At 43.5% G+C, this 18,008-nt stretch overlaps 1 protein-coding gene across 1 annotated transcript in view; it reads right to left on the bottom strand.

Annotated features, from left to right (window-relative positions):
• The window catches only part of IPO11 (importin 11), a 290,306-nt gene that overhangs the window by 237,939 nt on the left and 34,359 nt on the right, over positions 1-18,008 (bottom strand). The window contains exon 5 of the mRNA XM_006263744.4: positions 5,661-5,733. Coding sequence (XP_006263806.1) covers positions 5,661-5,733 — 73 coding nt within the window. The remainder of the gene's footprint in view (positions 1-5,660; positions 5,734-18,008) is intronic.

Below are 18,008 nucleotides of genomic sequence, written 5' to 3' on the forward strand. Positions count from 1 at the left end.
GTACTTTAAGTCACTTTATTTATTTTAGGAACCACAAAGTGAAGATATTTTTACCTAGATATCACCTCTTTAGTGATTTAGTTTTTAAATCTAACTTCTCTTCTTGTTTAATTGCCTCTAGGTTTTTCCCCTTCTTCTATATACACAAATGAAAAGCTATATACACAAATGAAAAGCTGGACATATATGGACCTCATCAACATTATATTTCCAGCCTCTAAGAATAGCCATACTTCCTTATTTATATCATCATGAGCAAAGGACAGACAGCATATACTTTTAGACACAAATTAAGGTCTCAAAACCACCACGGTATTTAAGCACAAGCCAAATACTGAAGGATTTACTTTACTGGATCAAGAGATTACTCTGTCAGTGTGCTCCAAGTGGTAATAACTGCCTTATTTCCTCTCTTTCAAAAGTTTGTTTTGGTTTTTTTATATCTATAGATATATAGATATAAAAATATATATACACCAAGTTCATGATCATCCTTTTCTGGAAGTATCCACTTTGGACAAGCATATTAGAGAGGATCGAATGCAAATCAACAGAACTACCACAGTAAAAATTAAATACATTACATTAGTAAGTGCTTTGTTGGCTCATATCATAAGGCTGATTGTAGCAGAAAAAGGAATAAATGTATTCAAACACTTTTCACACTACTCAGGAAGACAAGGCCAAAAAACATATTCCGACCCCACGAAATAGAAGCTAAATAAGCTGTGGAGGAAGAGGGAGTGCCTACGGGAAAAATCCAACAGTCTATTCTGTGTAAACAACCATCAATCCTCTGGATCATGGTGTTTGGTTAAGAGGTCTAGTCAGGTGCCCAATGAATCCACTTATATGGAGTCTTGCAACCATCACCATCAAGTCCTTCAACACATATGCCTAGGCAAGAGTATGGAGGAATGGAGACTGCCCAGGATGCATCACCCCCACTTTAGGCCACTGAGACAGAATCCAAAGGCCAAACTGAATCCAGACATTCAATGTGTAGGGACAGACATTACACTAACTGGTTTCAGCGATCAGAAACTGGTTTAAACCTGTAACACAACAGAAGTTCAGTACATATAAACCAGTTTGAAAATAGCTGAAACCAGTTTGAGATAAACCTCGCTGAATGTAGGATCAGACTTAACTGATTTGTCTCAAACCAGTTTATGCAATGTGTCCCAGACCTCAGTGTCTCAGTGGTTTCAACTTCTGCCAGACTGCAACAGATAAGAACCCCTGCTGACTGCCTAATGCCCCAATGAGGTTGTCTTTCTGTTATGGGGATGTCCCTTAGCTTTTCTCCAACCAAGGAGTACCCACAAGGCAATGTGGGTTATAGCTTCTGAAACTGACTTACCCAAGTTCTTTTCTGGCCCATTCTTTCTGCAATGTTCTTTCACTTTTTTTTTTTTTTTTTAATTTATACCATCAGTTGGGAAAGGGAAAAATTGACTTTTTTCTCCCTTGTCACAGGACAGGAAAGAGCTCAAAAGGCAGCAAAACCAATTTTGATTAAATCTCAGGGAGATAAAGCTCCTTAAAAGTACAGTATCTTGCAAAGTACTATTTTTAAAGAGAAAACAACCCCCATTCATGCACTTGCATTAAAAGTTTTAAATTTGATATAGCAGAAAGGTAAGCTCTAACAGTGCTAAGATTTGCATTAGAATTGCATATTTTTAATTACATAATGCTCCATCATGAGCATGCTATTCCACAAGTCATTTTCATCTTTAAGCATATAAAATAGTATGCAGTAGTTAATAAAAATAAATAAATAAATAAATAAAGTGTAGTGGCATGTTATATGTTGGTCAAATTAACCATTTAAGGAATAAACTTCCTACAATGTACATTGGAGATGGATACTATTGCAAGGTACATGATACGAACCTTTAAGTCCGCCATTACATTACAAGGCTCTGTTACCAAATACAGTTGTGTATGTATGTAGTTTCATTAACTGAACTGTAAGAAGTTGCGTTTGTAAGTATCCGGAGGATCACTCATGATTTCTTGAACATGTATTAATTTTCATGATCTCTTCATAAGTCTTTTTATCATCCCCTAACATACATATCAATTCTATACTACATCTGAAACTCAGAATTTGCATAATTACTTAACATATGTTGCATGCGTAGTGTTGATCACATACAAAAGGCTCTATCCAGAGTGCTGCCCAGCTGTGCAAGAATAAGGTAGTAGTGAAAAACAGACCAATTAACCTGGCTTTTGTAGGTTTTGAGTCTCTAATGCGTGTATTGAACTACTTAAAGTTTCAGGAATGAGTCCTTAAATCCACCTATTTTAAACACACAAGGGGGATACCCTCTTACAAGTTCAGTAACTCTGCAGAACCAAGTACAATTCTGCAATAGCTCATTGATCTTTAGAACCAGTGAATAAATGAAAAAGCCTAAATTCTGTGATGGGGGGGAGGGGAAGATGAGGGTGGGGAAAGCTCTGGACCACCAAACCATGTGGCACCCACAAGGACAGCCCAGCCTGAAGAAAGAGAGCATTGGGAACCTGAAAGCCATGAGGAGGCCAGCACTATGGCACAGGTAAGAAACGAGAAGGTAAGAAGCAAAGGGCCCCTTGGGACTCGGAGCGGGGGGGCAGCAAAGGCACCAGTCGCAGGGCTCAAGTGCCTATATACTAATGCTAGGAGCATGGGAAACAAGCAGGAGGAACTAGCGCTCCTGCTTACACTAAACACCTATGACTTAGTGGGGCTAACGGAAACCTGGTGGGATTCATCCCACAACTGGGCAGTACATATTGAGGGCTACAGATTGTACAGAAAGGACAGGGTGGGGAAAAAAAGGGGAGGGGTTGCGCTTTATGTCAATGAGCAATATACATCAACCCTCATCAAAACAGAATCCAAGGATGAGGAAGTAGAAGGATTGTGGGTTAGGCTACATGGGGGGCAAGGAGAAAGGGATTTGGTGGTAGGGGTCTGCTACAGACCCCCACATCAAAGGGAAGAAAGAGATTCGGGGCTCCTGAGGCAACTCTCAGAGACCATAAAAGCTAAAGAGGAGGTAGTCATGGGGGACCTAAACTACCCGGACATCTGCTGGGAGTCACAGACAGCAAAGTCCCACCGCTCACGCAGGTTTCTAACCTGTGTACAGGACCTCCACCTGACACAGGAGGTACACGGTCCCACTAGGGGGAATGCCATACTGGATCTGGTATTGGCAACAGGGGATGACATGGTAGGGGACCTACAGATCGGTAGCCATCTGGGGGACAGTGATCACCTAATAATAGAATTCAACATAAGACGTCGAGTGGGTAAGGTAACTAGTAGGGTGAAAGTGCTAGACTTTAGGAAAGCTGATTTAAATGAACTCGGGCGATTAGTCAAGGACGCACTGCAGAGTAGGAGTTTTGAAGTGATGGGAGCCCAAGAAGGGTGGCTGTGCCTTAAGGAAACGATCCTTCGGGCACAAAGCAAGATGATCCCCGTGAAAGGTAAAAGAGAGAAAGGGCCCAGGAGGCTTCCCTGGCTGACCAGAGAAATCCAGGGCAGCCTAAAGGTCAAAAAGGGAGCACATAAAAAGAGGAAACAGGGAGAGATCACCAAAGACGAATATACCTCCTCTGCTCGTGCTTGTAGGGAGGCAGTTAGACGGGCCATAGCTACCATGGAGCTGAGGATGGCAACCCAAGTAAAAGACGACAAGAAATTGTTTTTTAGATATATAGGGAGTAAAAGGAAGGCCCAGGGAGGAATAGGACCCCTGCTAAATGGGCAGAAACAATTGGTGACGGACAGAGGGGACAAGGCTGAACTCCTCAACGAGTTCTTTGCCTCAGTGTTCCTAAGCGAGGGGCACGACAAGTCTCTCACTGGGGTTGTAGAGAGGCAGCAGCAAGGTGCCAGACTTCCACGCGTAGACCCTGAGATGGTGCAGAGGCACTTGGAAGAACTGGATGCCTTTAAGTCAGCTGGCCCGGATGAGCTCCATCCGAGGGTGCTGAAGGCACTGACCGACACCGCTGCAGAGCCACTGGCGGGAATATTTGAACGCTCGTGGCGCACAGGCCAAGTCCTGGAGGACTGGAAAAGGGCCAATGTGGTCCCCATTTTCAAGAAGGGGAGGAAGGAGGACCCGGGCAACTATAGGCCAGTCAGTCTCACCTCCATCCTTGGCAAAGTCTTTGAAAAAATTATCAAGGCTCACATTTGTGAGAGCCCAGCAGGACAAATTATGCTGAGGGGAAACCAGCACGGGTTCGTGGCAGGCAGATCGTGCCTGACCAATCTAGTCTCTTTTTATGACCAGGTTACGAAATGCCTGGACACAGGAGGAGGGGTGGATGTCGTATACTTAGACTTCAGGAAGGCCTTCAATACAGTATCCCACCCCATACTGGTGAACAAGTTAAGAGGCTGTGACTTGGATGACTACACAGTCCGGTGGGTGGCGAATTGGCTGGAGGGTCGCACCCAGAGAGTCGTGGTGGATGGGTCGGTTTCGACCTGGAAGGGTGTGGGCAGTGGGGTCCCGCAGGGCTCGGTCCTTGGACCGATACTCTTTAATGTCTTCATCAGCGACTTGGATGAGGGAGTCAAATGTACTCTGTCCAAGTTTGCAGATGACACAAAGCTATGGGGAGAAGTGGACAGGCCGGAGGGCAGGGAACAGCTGCAAGCAGACCTGGACAGGTTGGACAAGTGGGCAGAAAACAACAGAATGCAGTTCAACAAGGAGAAATGTAAAGTGCTGCACCTAGGGAGGAAAAATGTCCAGCACACCTACAGTCTAGGGAATGACCTGCTGGGTGGCACGGAAGTAGAAAGGGATCTCGGAGTCCTAGCGGACTCCAAGATGAACATGAGTCGGCAGTGTGACGAAGCCATCAAAAAAGCCAATGGCACTTTATCGTGCAACAGCAGATGCATGACGAATAGGTCCAAGGAGGTGATACTTCCCCTCTATCGGGCACTGGTCAGACCGCAGTTGGAGTACTGCGTGCAATTCTGGGCGCCACACTTCAAGAAGGATGCGGATAACCTGGAGAGGGTCCAGAGAAGGGCCACTCGTATGGTTAAGGGCCTACAGACCAAGCCCTACGAGGAGAGACTAGAGAAACTGGACCTTTTCAGCCTCCGCAAGAGAAGGTTGAGAGGCGACCTTGTGGCTGCCTATAAGTTCATCACGGGGGCACAGAAGGGAATTGGTGAGTATTTATTCACCAAGGCGCCCCCGGGGGTTACAAGAAATAATGGCCACAAGCTAGCAGACAGCAGATTTAGACTGGACATTAGGAAGAACTTCTTCACAGTTCGAGTGGCCAAGGTCTGGAACGGGCTCCCAAGGGAGGTGGTGCTCTCCCCTACCCTGGGGGTCTTCAAGAGGAGGTTAGATGAGTATCTAGCTGGGGTCATCTAGACCCAGCACTCTTTCCTGCTTATGCAGGGGGTCGGACTCGATGATCTATTGAGGTCCCTTCCGACCCTAACATCTATGAATCTAAGATATCACACAAGAAAAACACTATCTGAACTAAGCTTGAAATTATCAAATCTCTCTTATTTTTAAAAAATCATTTTAAAAAGAAAAAAAACACAAACAACTGCACCTTATATAGGAGTATTTTCTAAGTAATGATTGATCATTAATTTCATTACTAACCTGATTCACTGGCTCGTTGAAGTTTGTGATGAGCCCAGCACGCAATGAAGATTTTTCCTCTTCTGAAAGAGCACTGTTGAAATAGCGTCTTTATTAGCATTGGCTATTTTCAAACAATACATTCCGATTATAAATGCATTTTTCTTATTAGTAGTGGACATGAATATGAATGAATAGGTTCTAAATTTAAGGCTATTTCCATATTTGATTGGATGAATAATATTTCATGAGCAATTTTCTGGCAACTAACAAATTTATCTGGTAGACGCTGACATTTGAGAAGGTGGAGGAACAGCAAAAGGACATGAAGATGAATAAACACATTTATTTAGAGATTTTGTCATCATCTTTATATTAACTTCCCAATGTACCTATAAAATCACAAATAAAAGTATGTGGCATGGTATGCAATACAGACATGGACAAATTATAAGCATTGTGCAATCTATTCATACAGTTTCTATATTCTGATTGTGATTATTAGGTAGCTGTCACTATGAAAATCCCCATATGTCTCAACATGTACATCTGACCAGTGACAAAGGTCAGTCATTAAACCTTTATAAATGTTATCATCACCCAGCTGTCCTTGATTCAAGGCCATACAATAAACCAGATCTCTCCACCTGTTCTCTATTGATTTTATTGGACCTTTGTTGTCTCAATTCTATTCAGTCCCTCTATATCCTTCATCCATCTTCTTCCTCTCCTCTTTCTTCCTTCCACAGACCCTTGAACGACTGAGTTCCCCAGGAAGCCCCTTTCTTTTCTAAGCACCTTCACAGAATTGCAATTTTCTTCTCATAATGAGACGTTCCTGAATTAGTGAGTGGTTACTGAGATGGGCTAGCTAAGGCACAAAGAAAATCAGTTTGGATAGGTAGATCTGAAGATAGCTAAAGAATGGAGCATTGAGAATTACCTTCTAACGTAACACAGACACAGGTGTGACACAGTAAGCATTAAGGCTAAGTACAGACAGTCAAAAAGCCCAAGGCTGAATCAATTCAGTCTTCACGGGTTAGTGCAAGCTGTGTAGACTGAACCAATAAGCAAGTGAACAGACAAACTTTTGAATCCAGAAATGCAGCCACATACCTGCAGTGACCCAGGCCAGAAGCCAGGGGGTGCTAGAGAATGCCTCCTTGCTCCGCTGGAACAGACAGCTATGGCCAAAGCTAGTCTACCCACCCTACAAGGGGGTGTTTGTAGGGGAGGTGCACAGCATCCTGGGATGCTCTGAGACTGTGAATTAACCTCAATCTGAAGGGGATCTGGGACAGAAGTTCAATAAACTGATTTAACCTTAGGCAGTTAAGTCTGATAATACATCCATCCAGGTTTATCTTAAACCAGTTTCAGCCATTTTGAAAGCAGTTTATGTGCATTGAACTTCTCTTGTGTTACAGATCTGAACCAGTTTCTGATATCTTATACTGGTTTATGTATAATTTCTGTCCCTAGCCCAAAAGATTTTGCAAGGAAAGAAAGAAAACATTGGATAGAAGGCAAAGCAACTGTGCTAACAGTTTTTTTTTTAAATAAACGAGGGCCTAGTAGACCACATTCTCTACATATCACATACCCACAAATAAGATATGTACCTTGCTTTGGGAAAGGAAAATGAAGAAAAAAAATATTTTTCTACAGTCATGGCTAAATTCTGGCTCCATGAAGCAGGAACAGCATCTACTCATCAGCATCACTTGCCCTCCCTTTCCTACATAGCTAAAAGCTAGAGGCATAATCCTGTCACAATTTTGCAGTGGCTGTTACAAGATTACGCTTCTAGCTTTTGGCTGAGCAGCAGACTCTGCCCCTCCTGCCTGCAGCTAAGAGGAAGCCAATTCCTAGTAGCCTTTCCAGCATCCCCATGCCTCCTGGCAAAAAAATCAGTTTTGTCACTTAAAACACACACTGCAATTCTAGATGGCTAATGTTTGCAAGTAGATATTGTAGTTTCAGGATCAACTGAGATCAGAAAAGACAAACCATGAGTCTGTTCATCTTCCTAAAAACAAGACAAGGACCTTTTGCCTTCAAAAAACAAAAGAAAACAGAAGTAAACTAGATCAAGAGGCACTACATTTTAGGAAGTTTGCTGTTTTCCAATGATTTGTAATCTGCTGTGCAGGATCCCATGTGTAAAAATAACGGTGCATTTACAAACTCTATACAAAGCCTCGTGTATACACCCAGAGGAGAAACTAAACTGTAAGTTACAAGATCCATGTTTCTGATGGGATTCTGTGGAAAGATGCTTTTAAGTAACAGTGGGGTTTGAGAAGTCGGGATTAAACCCTGGGACCATGAAACTGAACCGCAAAAATCTAGTTCTCTGAAGGTCATAAAAGAGCGAGAGTATTCTAGAAAGTGCCAAAAGAGCCCAAATTTTAAGAGCAATGCCTGGTCTACAACCAGTGACTGAATCCCTTGACTACAAAATTACTACATTACTCATTAAACCTACAAGCTAGCCACATACCATTCACTGGCAAACAAGCTCAGAATGTGAATCTTTCCTATGTGGAAAAGTAATCTTGTTTGGCTGTTTGATGCTACCAGTGCTTGGAGGCTTGAGGCAAGTCTTGCCACCTCCTCAAGAAAGACTGACTCCAAAAGAGGAAGACAGAGACGAGAAGGACAAAGACTTCATGGCCTCACTTGAATTAGCGGGGAAGGGTGCAAAGTTGCCAAGACACTGCCAGTGGGCTGAAGACATGAACACTTTTCTTACTAGGTTGAAGCAACTGAATAAAACTATGAATTTTCAGGGGAAAAGTTGAAAAGGATTTGGATGGCCCTTTTGAATGTATTAGGCCTAAGCCACAAGTAATTGCAACAGTGCTGTACTCTAGACCACTGGCTGACAGGCACTGAGGAGCAGGAAGTACACACCAGTGTTTATCCCTTAGTGTAAAGGATGAACAAAGGTGAGACCAGAGCAGTCTATAGACTGTGTTTAGGGAAAAGTCTCTGATCAAGAAGACAGAACGTGCACGTGGACAATTTCTTGAGTATGAAGCAACAATTTTTGCTAATTTCAGAGGCATTTTCCTATTGCTGTTTTTCAGTTTCTCCTTAAAACTTTCCTTTACCCTGATGCCTACAAAAACTTGACGATGGTTAGACTACCGATGAGTACTGTTTATCATAGCAGCAATGCTTTCAAAATCACCTCATTGTTTTCTCATTTCCTCTGTATCTGTTGGCCCTCATGTTGAGCTAAGTTCACAAGCTATTTGAGGCAGGAACTGTTATCACTACTTTAGGATTATTATGACTATAGTAGTAACCATTTTTCCAATGTTTACTGATAGGGAAGGAATATAGCTAAAATTGGGGGGGGGGGGGGAGGAGTGTATTTGTTTAAAATTCTTGAGTAGATAGTAATAATAAATCAGAAAAAAATGGGAGGGTAAATTCCAAGCTATACGGTCAATTCTCAGTAAAATGCAGTTGCAAGTCTTTCTTTAACCCTAAATTTACTTAAGCTCTTTTTTGAGAAGACCCCGCAGGTTCCTATACAATTTAGACATTTTGCTACATGTGACTTTCACTATATCTTATTTTGAAATATTCAAATAAAACTTTATTAGACAGTGGAAAACATTACATTCAAAGTTAGATTTTTAGCATTTCCTCAGGATTTATAGATGATACAGGACCTGAAAAAATATATTTGTGCATTTTCTATTGGCAGTTAGAAAGCTGTCTGGCAAGTAAAAGGACCTAAGCTATACATTTCAGCATAATGTAAGCCTTCACCTACAAAATATTTTTAGCCTTTATGGTTGCTGAGAGGACCTTTTAGACATGAAGTAATATTGATGCTCCCCAGTTTGCTGACAGCTGCAGACTCAGCTGCTACAGAAACTTTCCCTAGCAGCAAAGAGAAACCTAGCAGACTCTAGTCAGAAAAGCTTCCAAGTTTCTACCAGCTAATACTACAACTTTCACTTTCTATATCAGAATTTGAAATGTCACTTAAAATATCTTAAGACGATGTCTGTTATCCTAATTTAGACAAGCACTGAACATCTCAGTAAAAGAAAGCGTGGTATCTGCTCTTAGATCAAACATTTATAGAGCTTTTTCTAGAGCTTCCTTCTCCATTTACATCTTTTTAGACTCAAGGCATCCCTGGAAAAATGCCAGCTCTTAGTTTCCACTCATTTTCTGACTACAGAAAAGTAATGGAGATATTCTTCTGCTGCAAAGAACTCCGAAAGACTACAACAGGTCAGAATGTTTTTAACACTATGGATTGCTATTTGAAATTTCTTGGTTTAATCTTGTGAATATGGTTGGCACACCTAATAGTTCTAATACTGTCTGGCACCTGGCATCACCCTTGAAAACATCTTAAGACACCCTAGTGTGCCATGACCAAGAGTCTACCCAACTCAAGGAAGCAGCCAGCCAATTTCATAGACAGATTTTGGGGCTGGCTGCCATTTTCCCGAGCTTATCACAGCACAGACCCCCATGGCTCAGATTTGCTGAGGGACCCCAGTGTCTGTCCCCCCACTGCCACTAACTGGTGGAAAAGGTTGTCCATCAAACAACCTCTTCATTGACTGGCTGAGGGCTGTCTATCATGCAACCCCATCCCTCACCACTGATTAGTGGAGGAGGCAGGGCCACACATCAGGCAGCCTTCTCAGTGACAAAGGGCAGGGGCAGCAACCATCTTACCTGCTTGCCTTTGTGATGGTAGCCCCCTTCGTGCCAGGCTGCATGGCCAGGAAGACTGCTGGCTCCCACTGGGAAGCCAGCATTTTATTTTTAGTAAGTTGGGGGGGGAGTTGAAGGGGGGGGGTGGAAAGAGTCCTCCCCCCCCCCACTACCACCACGGATTTTGTGGACATCGCCCAATTTTGTGATTTCTCTGAAATCCATGCAATCACAATCTGAGTAGGTCCTGAAGATGACTGTGAAGATCAAGCTGAGCTGGGCCTACTCAAAAAAGTTAAAAAAATATTGATGACAACTGCATGGTGTAAGAGGATGTAAGTTTGCAGCTCAACCTTCTAAAAAGAAATAATGAGGACTCACACTTCCAGCTTACTATGGTTATGATGACTTTAGGCAGGCTTCTATGTGCCTGTTATATAACTGTGTGAAATATCTATCCTTGATTAATTAGTATAGTAAATATTTCTTCACAATTAACTCATGTTTATGTGCAGGAAGAGAAATTCTCCATATGGGTTTTAATAGGTGTCTCCTCCTGATTTACTTTTGTTTTGCCTCAGTGGCTCGTTTGATCTTCCAAGGAAGACTCCCTCAAAAACTGCGTTTTTCCTAGTTGTTAATCAGTTTCTTGATATGTTCCAACTAGGGGTGCACCAATAAGAGATTTTTGCGGCAGATACCAATAGCCAATTTTTAAGGAGGCATATCAGCCAATACTGATCCAATTTTCAATACCCAGCCTGGAAGTGTGGAAATCTGCCTCCAGCTGGTAAGTTTGGTGTGGTCAAAAGCTGGGGGGGGAGGGGCGGGCAGATCAATGCCCCCCTGCAGTGAGGGGGGCATGGGGCTGGGGCAGGGACAAGCACTGCCCAGCCAGGGCAGAGCAGGCACAGCATGGAACTGCGGCTCGTCCAGATGGCGCGGGCTGGTGGGGGCAGCTTTGGTCGCTCGGTCAGGAGCCGCTGGTTTGGCACCTCGTCTAGCGCTCACCAGCTTGTCCAGGAGGGCAGGGGGTGCCCCGGGTTCTGCACAGGGCAGTCTGGGGCCAGGGCTGTGCTAAACTCTTCCTGGCAGGGTGGGACTGTGCTAGAAAGGGGCTATGGCAAATTTGTGGCTGCAGCCCTGCCCTGCCAGGAAGAGCTTGGCGTAGCCCCGGCACCCCACGCTGATCCAGCGGGCACATGCCCCCCCTACCCTCCCAGACAACTGGCGGGAACCACTGAATGAGCAAGTATGTGCCAGACAAACCACCAGACCAGCGGCTCCCAGCTGAGCAGTGCACAGCAGCAGAAGTTGCTGCCCACCCCCCATGCCCCCCAGACAAGCCACAGCTCCATGCTGCACCCTCTGCGTCCCAACTGAGCAGCACCTCCCTCTGCCCCAATCCTAGTCCCATACCCCCCTCACCGTGGGGACCTTGATCTGCCCCCCCAGCTCCTTCCCTACCCCCTCCCCTCCCACCACACCAGTTTCACCAGCTGGAGGCAGCTCTCCAAGATGAGCTATACTCATCGCTATCTATACTGTGCCGTGCTGCGGCTGAGTGCATGTAAGGGCCATTTATCAGCCAAATTATCGGCCTGATATGGCTGATTTCTGATATAGTAAATTTTCTTTATATCAGTGCCGATCCAATGTGTTGGTGCACTTCTAGGTCCAACTTAGTAGAAACTGATAACCTCCTGTAATGGAGGAAGGTAATTCAGCCAAAATTGGGACTTTCTGATAACCAATAATGAACAGTTTGTTTAACAGGATTTTCCTGTTAATTATTGTTTGGGTTACTCTCTTGATTTACAATGCTTTGAAGATGCTGAGCTAAAGGCTACAGAAGAGGACTGAAGTAGCTAATGGGACACTTCAAGAACGAGAAATCATTCTTACAAGAACTGCTACCGTGCCCATTTGATCTTCTGGTGAATAAATCTACACCGTGACAAGCTGACAAGACTGAGACTGCCTATTTGCCTGTATTGTTGAGATACTATCCTTTTTATAGCTAAATATACTGGACTTTGTTTTGCTTTAGGTTCATTTAATAGTGAATAGTTGTAGTACATAAAGCCTTTCTGTCATTTATCATATAAGCTGTCATGTTAATCTTTTATACACTAGTCCTGAATCCCATTTCATGATTTAACAGTCCACAGCTATGGCACACTGGTTGAGAATCACCGATCTATACTATATATACTCCCTCCCTCCCACCCACTCCTAACACATTAAATTACAATAAATAAGTAAATTTTCAAATACAGTTAAATAAATGAAGCTCCAGTCATTGATCTGAAGTAACTAGATGTCATTAAAAGAAAAAAGTTATACAACACAGTAATTTAATTTGGTTAGGAATATATGCAACTAGTATGGCTTAAAATATGAACAATTTCACAGATCTTAGAAAGTGTTGCTCAGAAGTTTATAAGCTACTATTTTACCATTAAGAAATCCAACCCCGATTTTAAAGTAACCTTTAAAAATCAGGATAGCTTCCAGGAAAACAGAAAGCACACACAAATCAGTGCAGTGAAAACTTTGTGCATACCCTTTCATTTATATTGTTTTTTAACTTAACTAAAGCTCTCTTCAAACCCGATTCCCTTTCCACTCAATCACACTGTAGTAATATCTTTTAGTGACAGGTACCGAAATCACCCATTATTTAAATATATTCACTGTGAAAATAAGCAGTCTTATGCTTTTACCAGTGGATCAAGTAGGAGAAGACAGATTATTCAAGACTATCCAAACATAAGAAGATGTAACAAACTAGTTAAAAATATATAAAATAGTTTGGGGCACATGAAATATATTTGAGGGGTATGCAAAATGTTTAATCTAAGGTGGTCTCATCAGCTGTCAGGTTCACAACACAGGAAGGACAATAAAACCAAAAAACGTTTGTTAATAATTATGTGCCGAGACATTTTTTCTGGAACTAATAAGTACCTCACACAATGCAACAGTGACATCTACTGGATGTTAAAAGCCCATCCACTCCTACAGCAAAATACAAAATAACTGTAGTTAAAGGGGGGGGGAGGGGGAAGACAGGGAGTGCACTTGTTTTTCATTAACCCCTAATATACTACAACATAAATACATTTTGTTCATAATTTAATTGCATTAATGGAGCAGAAAGTAATAAAGAACTTGATTCCTGTATGGTTTGCTAAATGCAATTAACTTTATTTTAGTGCTACATTTCATGACCTAAAAAAATTAGAGCCAGTTATACTATTAAACTGCTTCAGCTAGTAGACAGAGAGGCAGATAAAGGAACTAGAATCCTTAAAAGCTGGACAGTTTTGAGGTAACCTTCTTTCTATAGATGAGAAGTAGGGATACAACAGTAATCACCTACTGAAATGCCATTTTCTGTTTTCAGCTATCATTGCAGACTTTTCTTTAATAAACCACCACAAGATCATAAACCAGAAATGAGGATCTAAAACACCTCTTGTACTGAACTCTCAAGTTCAAACACAAGTTTAAGAGACTAAGTTATTGCCACAATAACCTAATTAAGGTGCACCAAATCCATAAGAACCAACGGTCAACAAAACCCCAAATGGCAAGGAAAAACACAGTTCAAGGAATACAGGCTCTAAAATGGCTCTAAAAAGATTTTTCAAAAGAACTTGAATCTGAAACAACTGGACAGAGAAAAAACAAAATGGACCTGCAAAATCACCAAAATATATCACCACTAAATATTACTGATAGAGTGGCTGTGGAGCCTGCGCCTCGCTCCGCCTGGCCTATCGGGGTGTGGCCCCTCCCCTCAACTCGCCTGCCACGACTTGGATGTACTCGATTACGTTCAAAGGGGTCTCCAGTGGAGATCTTTATCCTGGGTGGGACCTCCCGATAGACGGTGTTACTCACGGTTACCGGACGCGGTGATCTACGGGGCTCCGCCTCCCCTACACCCCGTCCACACGCCAACCGCTGGGCGATGTTGTCCAGATGTTGCCAGGCCCAGTATGATAGCCCCTGACCGGTTCTGGTCGTCCTCCCTCCTGCTGAGAGGGGTTTCTCCTTCCTTAAAGGTAGTACTCCTCCGAACCAGGGGGAGCTGGTGGGTGCTTCCCCTGGTGCCAGCCCCCTCCCGGGGCCTCCGCTGTCTCCCCTCTCCTCCCGTCCGCAGGGCGCTCCCCTGCCTCCTGTGCGTTTGCTGCTTCAGGACGCCGAGAGAGTGCCTCTGCGTGCACTCTCTGGCTGCCTCTCGCTTGGCTGCCGGCGGCAGGCTTCCCGCTCCTGCCTACACTGCCTGTTTGAGACCCGCAGGCGGGGTCCTCGCTGCCCCGTGCAAGAGCCTGCGGCACGGGCAGCACACCCGTACTCTCTCTCCCTGGCTCCCACGCCTTCCCTGTTCTGCCGGCGTTCTTAAATCCGGCCGCTGGGATTGGTTCAGCTGTTCGCCGCGCAGGGAACAGCTGTTGCCAGAGCCGGCGTAATGGCGGCTCGCGCAGCTGCAGCCGCAGATGCGGCTCTTCCTCCCGCTGCCCCTCTGACGGTGCGTATGCCCTTCTGGGGTCTTGCTCTCGGGGTCTGGGGTCTGTGGGTCCCCTTTGCTCCCCCTCGCTCGCCTGTGGGGGCACTTCGCCGCCACAGTGGCAAATAAGTAATAAAAAATATCCTAGAGATAAGGGTCAGATTCCAAGGCCTGTCCCACTTCAGTGACTTGCAGTCTTTCCATAACAGTCTGGACAAGAATTCCTGTCCTTTTGCAGGTTCTTCAATGGGGACATAGTGGGGATCAGGGGAGAAAAGTCCATAGTATTTAGTTCTGAGCCTCTGAAACAAGTAGAACACCAGAAGATGACCGAAAGTGACTTTTATCACCATGTCTCCACCCACACCACCCCAAAACTATGCTCCTGAAGAGCCTATGTTTTCTCTCAGGAAGAGAAGTGAGAACAGTACTAAATACTATCGATATGAGCAAATAAAAGGTAAAGAGGAAACTACTGTCTCTTGTGGAACAAAACAAAGAATATCCTACCAATTAAACATGTAACTGTATATTTATTAAGTGGCTGGATTACTATACTTTCAGTGTAATTCAAGCATCCTTTTACCTACTCCCAATCATTGCAATTTAGTTCAGATATAGACAAACATTGCAATATGATTTAGATAAAGTAATTTACCTGGTCTAGTGGGTAAACTAGTACTGCTCATATCAGCAACTAGAAGCGAAGATGTATTAGTTAGACCTGGTGTAAATATACATTACACCCTGCTGTGTTCCAGACCTCTCACATCTGCGATGGAAGTAGGTGAAAGGAGAATAAATCCCAACTATACTTTTCACTAGACAGTAGCTAATAGAGTGGCTTGAGCCACTTCCCTTAGTTCCCAGAAAACCCTGCAGCTATACATAAAGGATTCTGGTCTTCCTTATGGAAGATCTCTCATTCTCTGCAAATCTAACTTCATCTGATGGCTGATGGATACCTTAAGATGGTAGAAAAAAGCTACTCCTTAAGGTCTCTAACATTTGTTTAAGATAAAAAGCTCCAGTGATGTCTGCTACTAATCTTCTCAAAAGGTTCCCAGACAATCCTTAAGAAACTGCTAACTGTATCTGTACCGGTTGTTCTGTGACAATACGTATTTTTGTGAAATACTATTCAGCTGCTGGCCTCTTCAGGACATTGATGATTATGTAATTTTGTAATTTTTTTCCTGTTTCAGCAGTTGTAGATGAGAAATGAACTCAGGTTACCATGAGCACTCCTGATTAAACCAAAATAAAGTATTCCTGCTGGAATCGATGGAACAGGGACTTCCAAAACTCAAGAGCTCTGTAGAGGCCTGTACATAGACCCAAGAGTTAATTCATCAGAATTATTTTGGGGGAGTAATAATTGGTAGTTACTGCAGGTTTCCACAAGTATGTAAATTAGATTACATCCAAATGACAGATATAGTAACTAATGTATCATAGTCTTCTCTGCTCATACAAAAAAGGTTTTAAAACTGCTCTTGAAGACCTCTTAAAGTTCCTCACGGCAAGCATTATGCACTTCATTCACAGCCTGTAGATAAGTCTGTAATGAACAATGTACTATTAATAATATAACGTTCCAGAAGAATTCAAAAGGACTAGTTCTCAAAAGACATGATGAACACCAAACCATTTCTGATGGATGACATTCTACAATAGATGCTCTCAAACAATTACAAGGTGTAACCTTGTAAATGCAGTTTTCAAAATTCCGGAATTCTCAGAAATAAGGCTCTTTATAAAAATACACTACATCGGGGAGTAGTGGTGGCTGATCCCGGAGCAGTAGCTGTATACAGAGTGGCGGCATCAGGTGGTGGATGGCGGTGGCAGCCGCCGCATGCAAGCTTCCCCCTCCACGTCTGTGGGGGCTTCAGGGGGAAGCGGCAGGCAGTTGCAGAGCAGAGGGAGGACTGGAGGGGGCTGGGGGGAGGAGTAGCGGCAGCTGGTCCTGGAGCAGCGCCCACACGTGGAGCAGCAATGAGGGGTGGTAGATGATGGCAGCAGCCACCACATGAAAGCTTTTTCCTTTGCAGCCGGCCGGCCAGGCAGTACCTGAGCAGCCCAGAGGTGTGTGTTAGCATTCCTGGACTTCATATTAGAGTTATTTTTTTCCTTATTTTGTATATGAAAGATGACTGTCTTAACTCCTAGTCTGGAGTAGAAAACTATGCCTGAAATCTAAAAGCCAGATGTGTTCTTCCCAGTTTGTACATGGTTACTAGTAAATACTCTCTAAGGTATATTTTTAGTTTTCAGATCTACCAGGCACTATGAAGCTAGGTGTTAGAGTGGGAGGGAAGTACAAGCCTTACACTTCCTATCAAGCTACAAATGTACTCTGCTAGGAATCAGGCTGTGTTGGAAGCTGCAAGTATTCCTCTGCTGCCCTTGCCCCACCCCTCTCCTGGGAGGCAGTGGTGTGGGGTGGCAGTGATCCATCCCCGCCTGGTACGCTTTTCAGTACTGTAATACAGCACTGTAGGTACTTCTGTTAAATTTTACCGTGAAATAGCTTCAAAGAGAACACCACCTTGTGTAGTGCTATGAAACATAAACATAAAATTCTCATGATTGTAAAAAAAGTCAACTTACTAAAAAAGCTTTAAAAAGGCACTTCTGTGAAGAGGCTATACAAAGAATATGACATGGGTAGTTCCACTGTCTATGACTTGAAGCAGCAGAAAAATGAATTGTTGAAGTTTTATGCAAACAGTGACATACCTAAAGATATGAGTAGCTGTAAAACATTACATCTGGTAAAAAATTCTTTATTCTTGGACAGAATGACTGTTTTGGCATCACGCATATCTTGTGGCACTGTCCCTACTGTCCACCAATAAGTAAGAAGCTCATATAGGTGGGGAAGAAGCACAGGTTTCCCGCACTCGATCACTTCCACAGTTGAGGACCTAAGTAAGGTCATAGATAATCTGGCCCTTGGCAGGACCCCTCGACAAGATGGCATTCGTGTGAAATGAAGGTCTGTGTCAGCACATCACTTTCCCTTGAACAGAGTTCAAGATAATGTTCATCCCATCTTTCCATCTGTTGCTTTTAATCTGTTATGATTTCTCCTCATGCTGTCCTAAATGGAACTGACTTCTTTGCAGCTGAACCAACTGCCTTCTTGA

Source organism: Alligator mississippiensis, chromosome 3, assembly GCF_030867095.1.
Source record: "Alligator mississippiensis isolate rAllMis1 chromosome 3, rAllMis1, whole genome shotgun sequence".
Lineage (NCBI taxonomy): Eukaryota > Metazoa > Chordata > Crocodylia > Alligatoridae > Alligator > Alligator mississippiensis.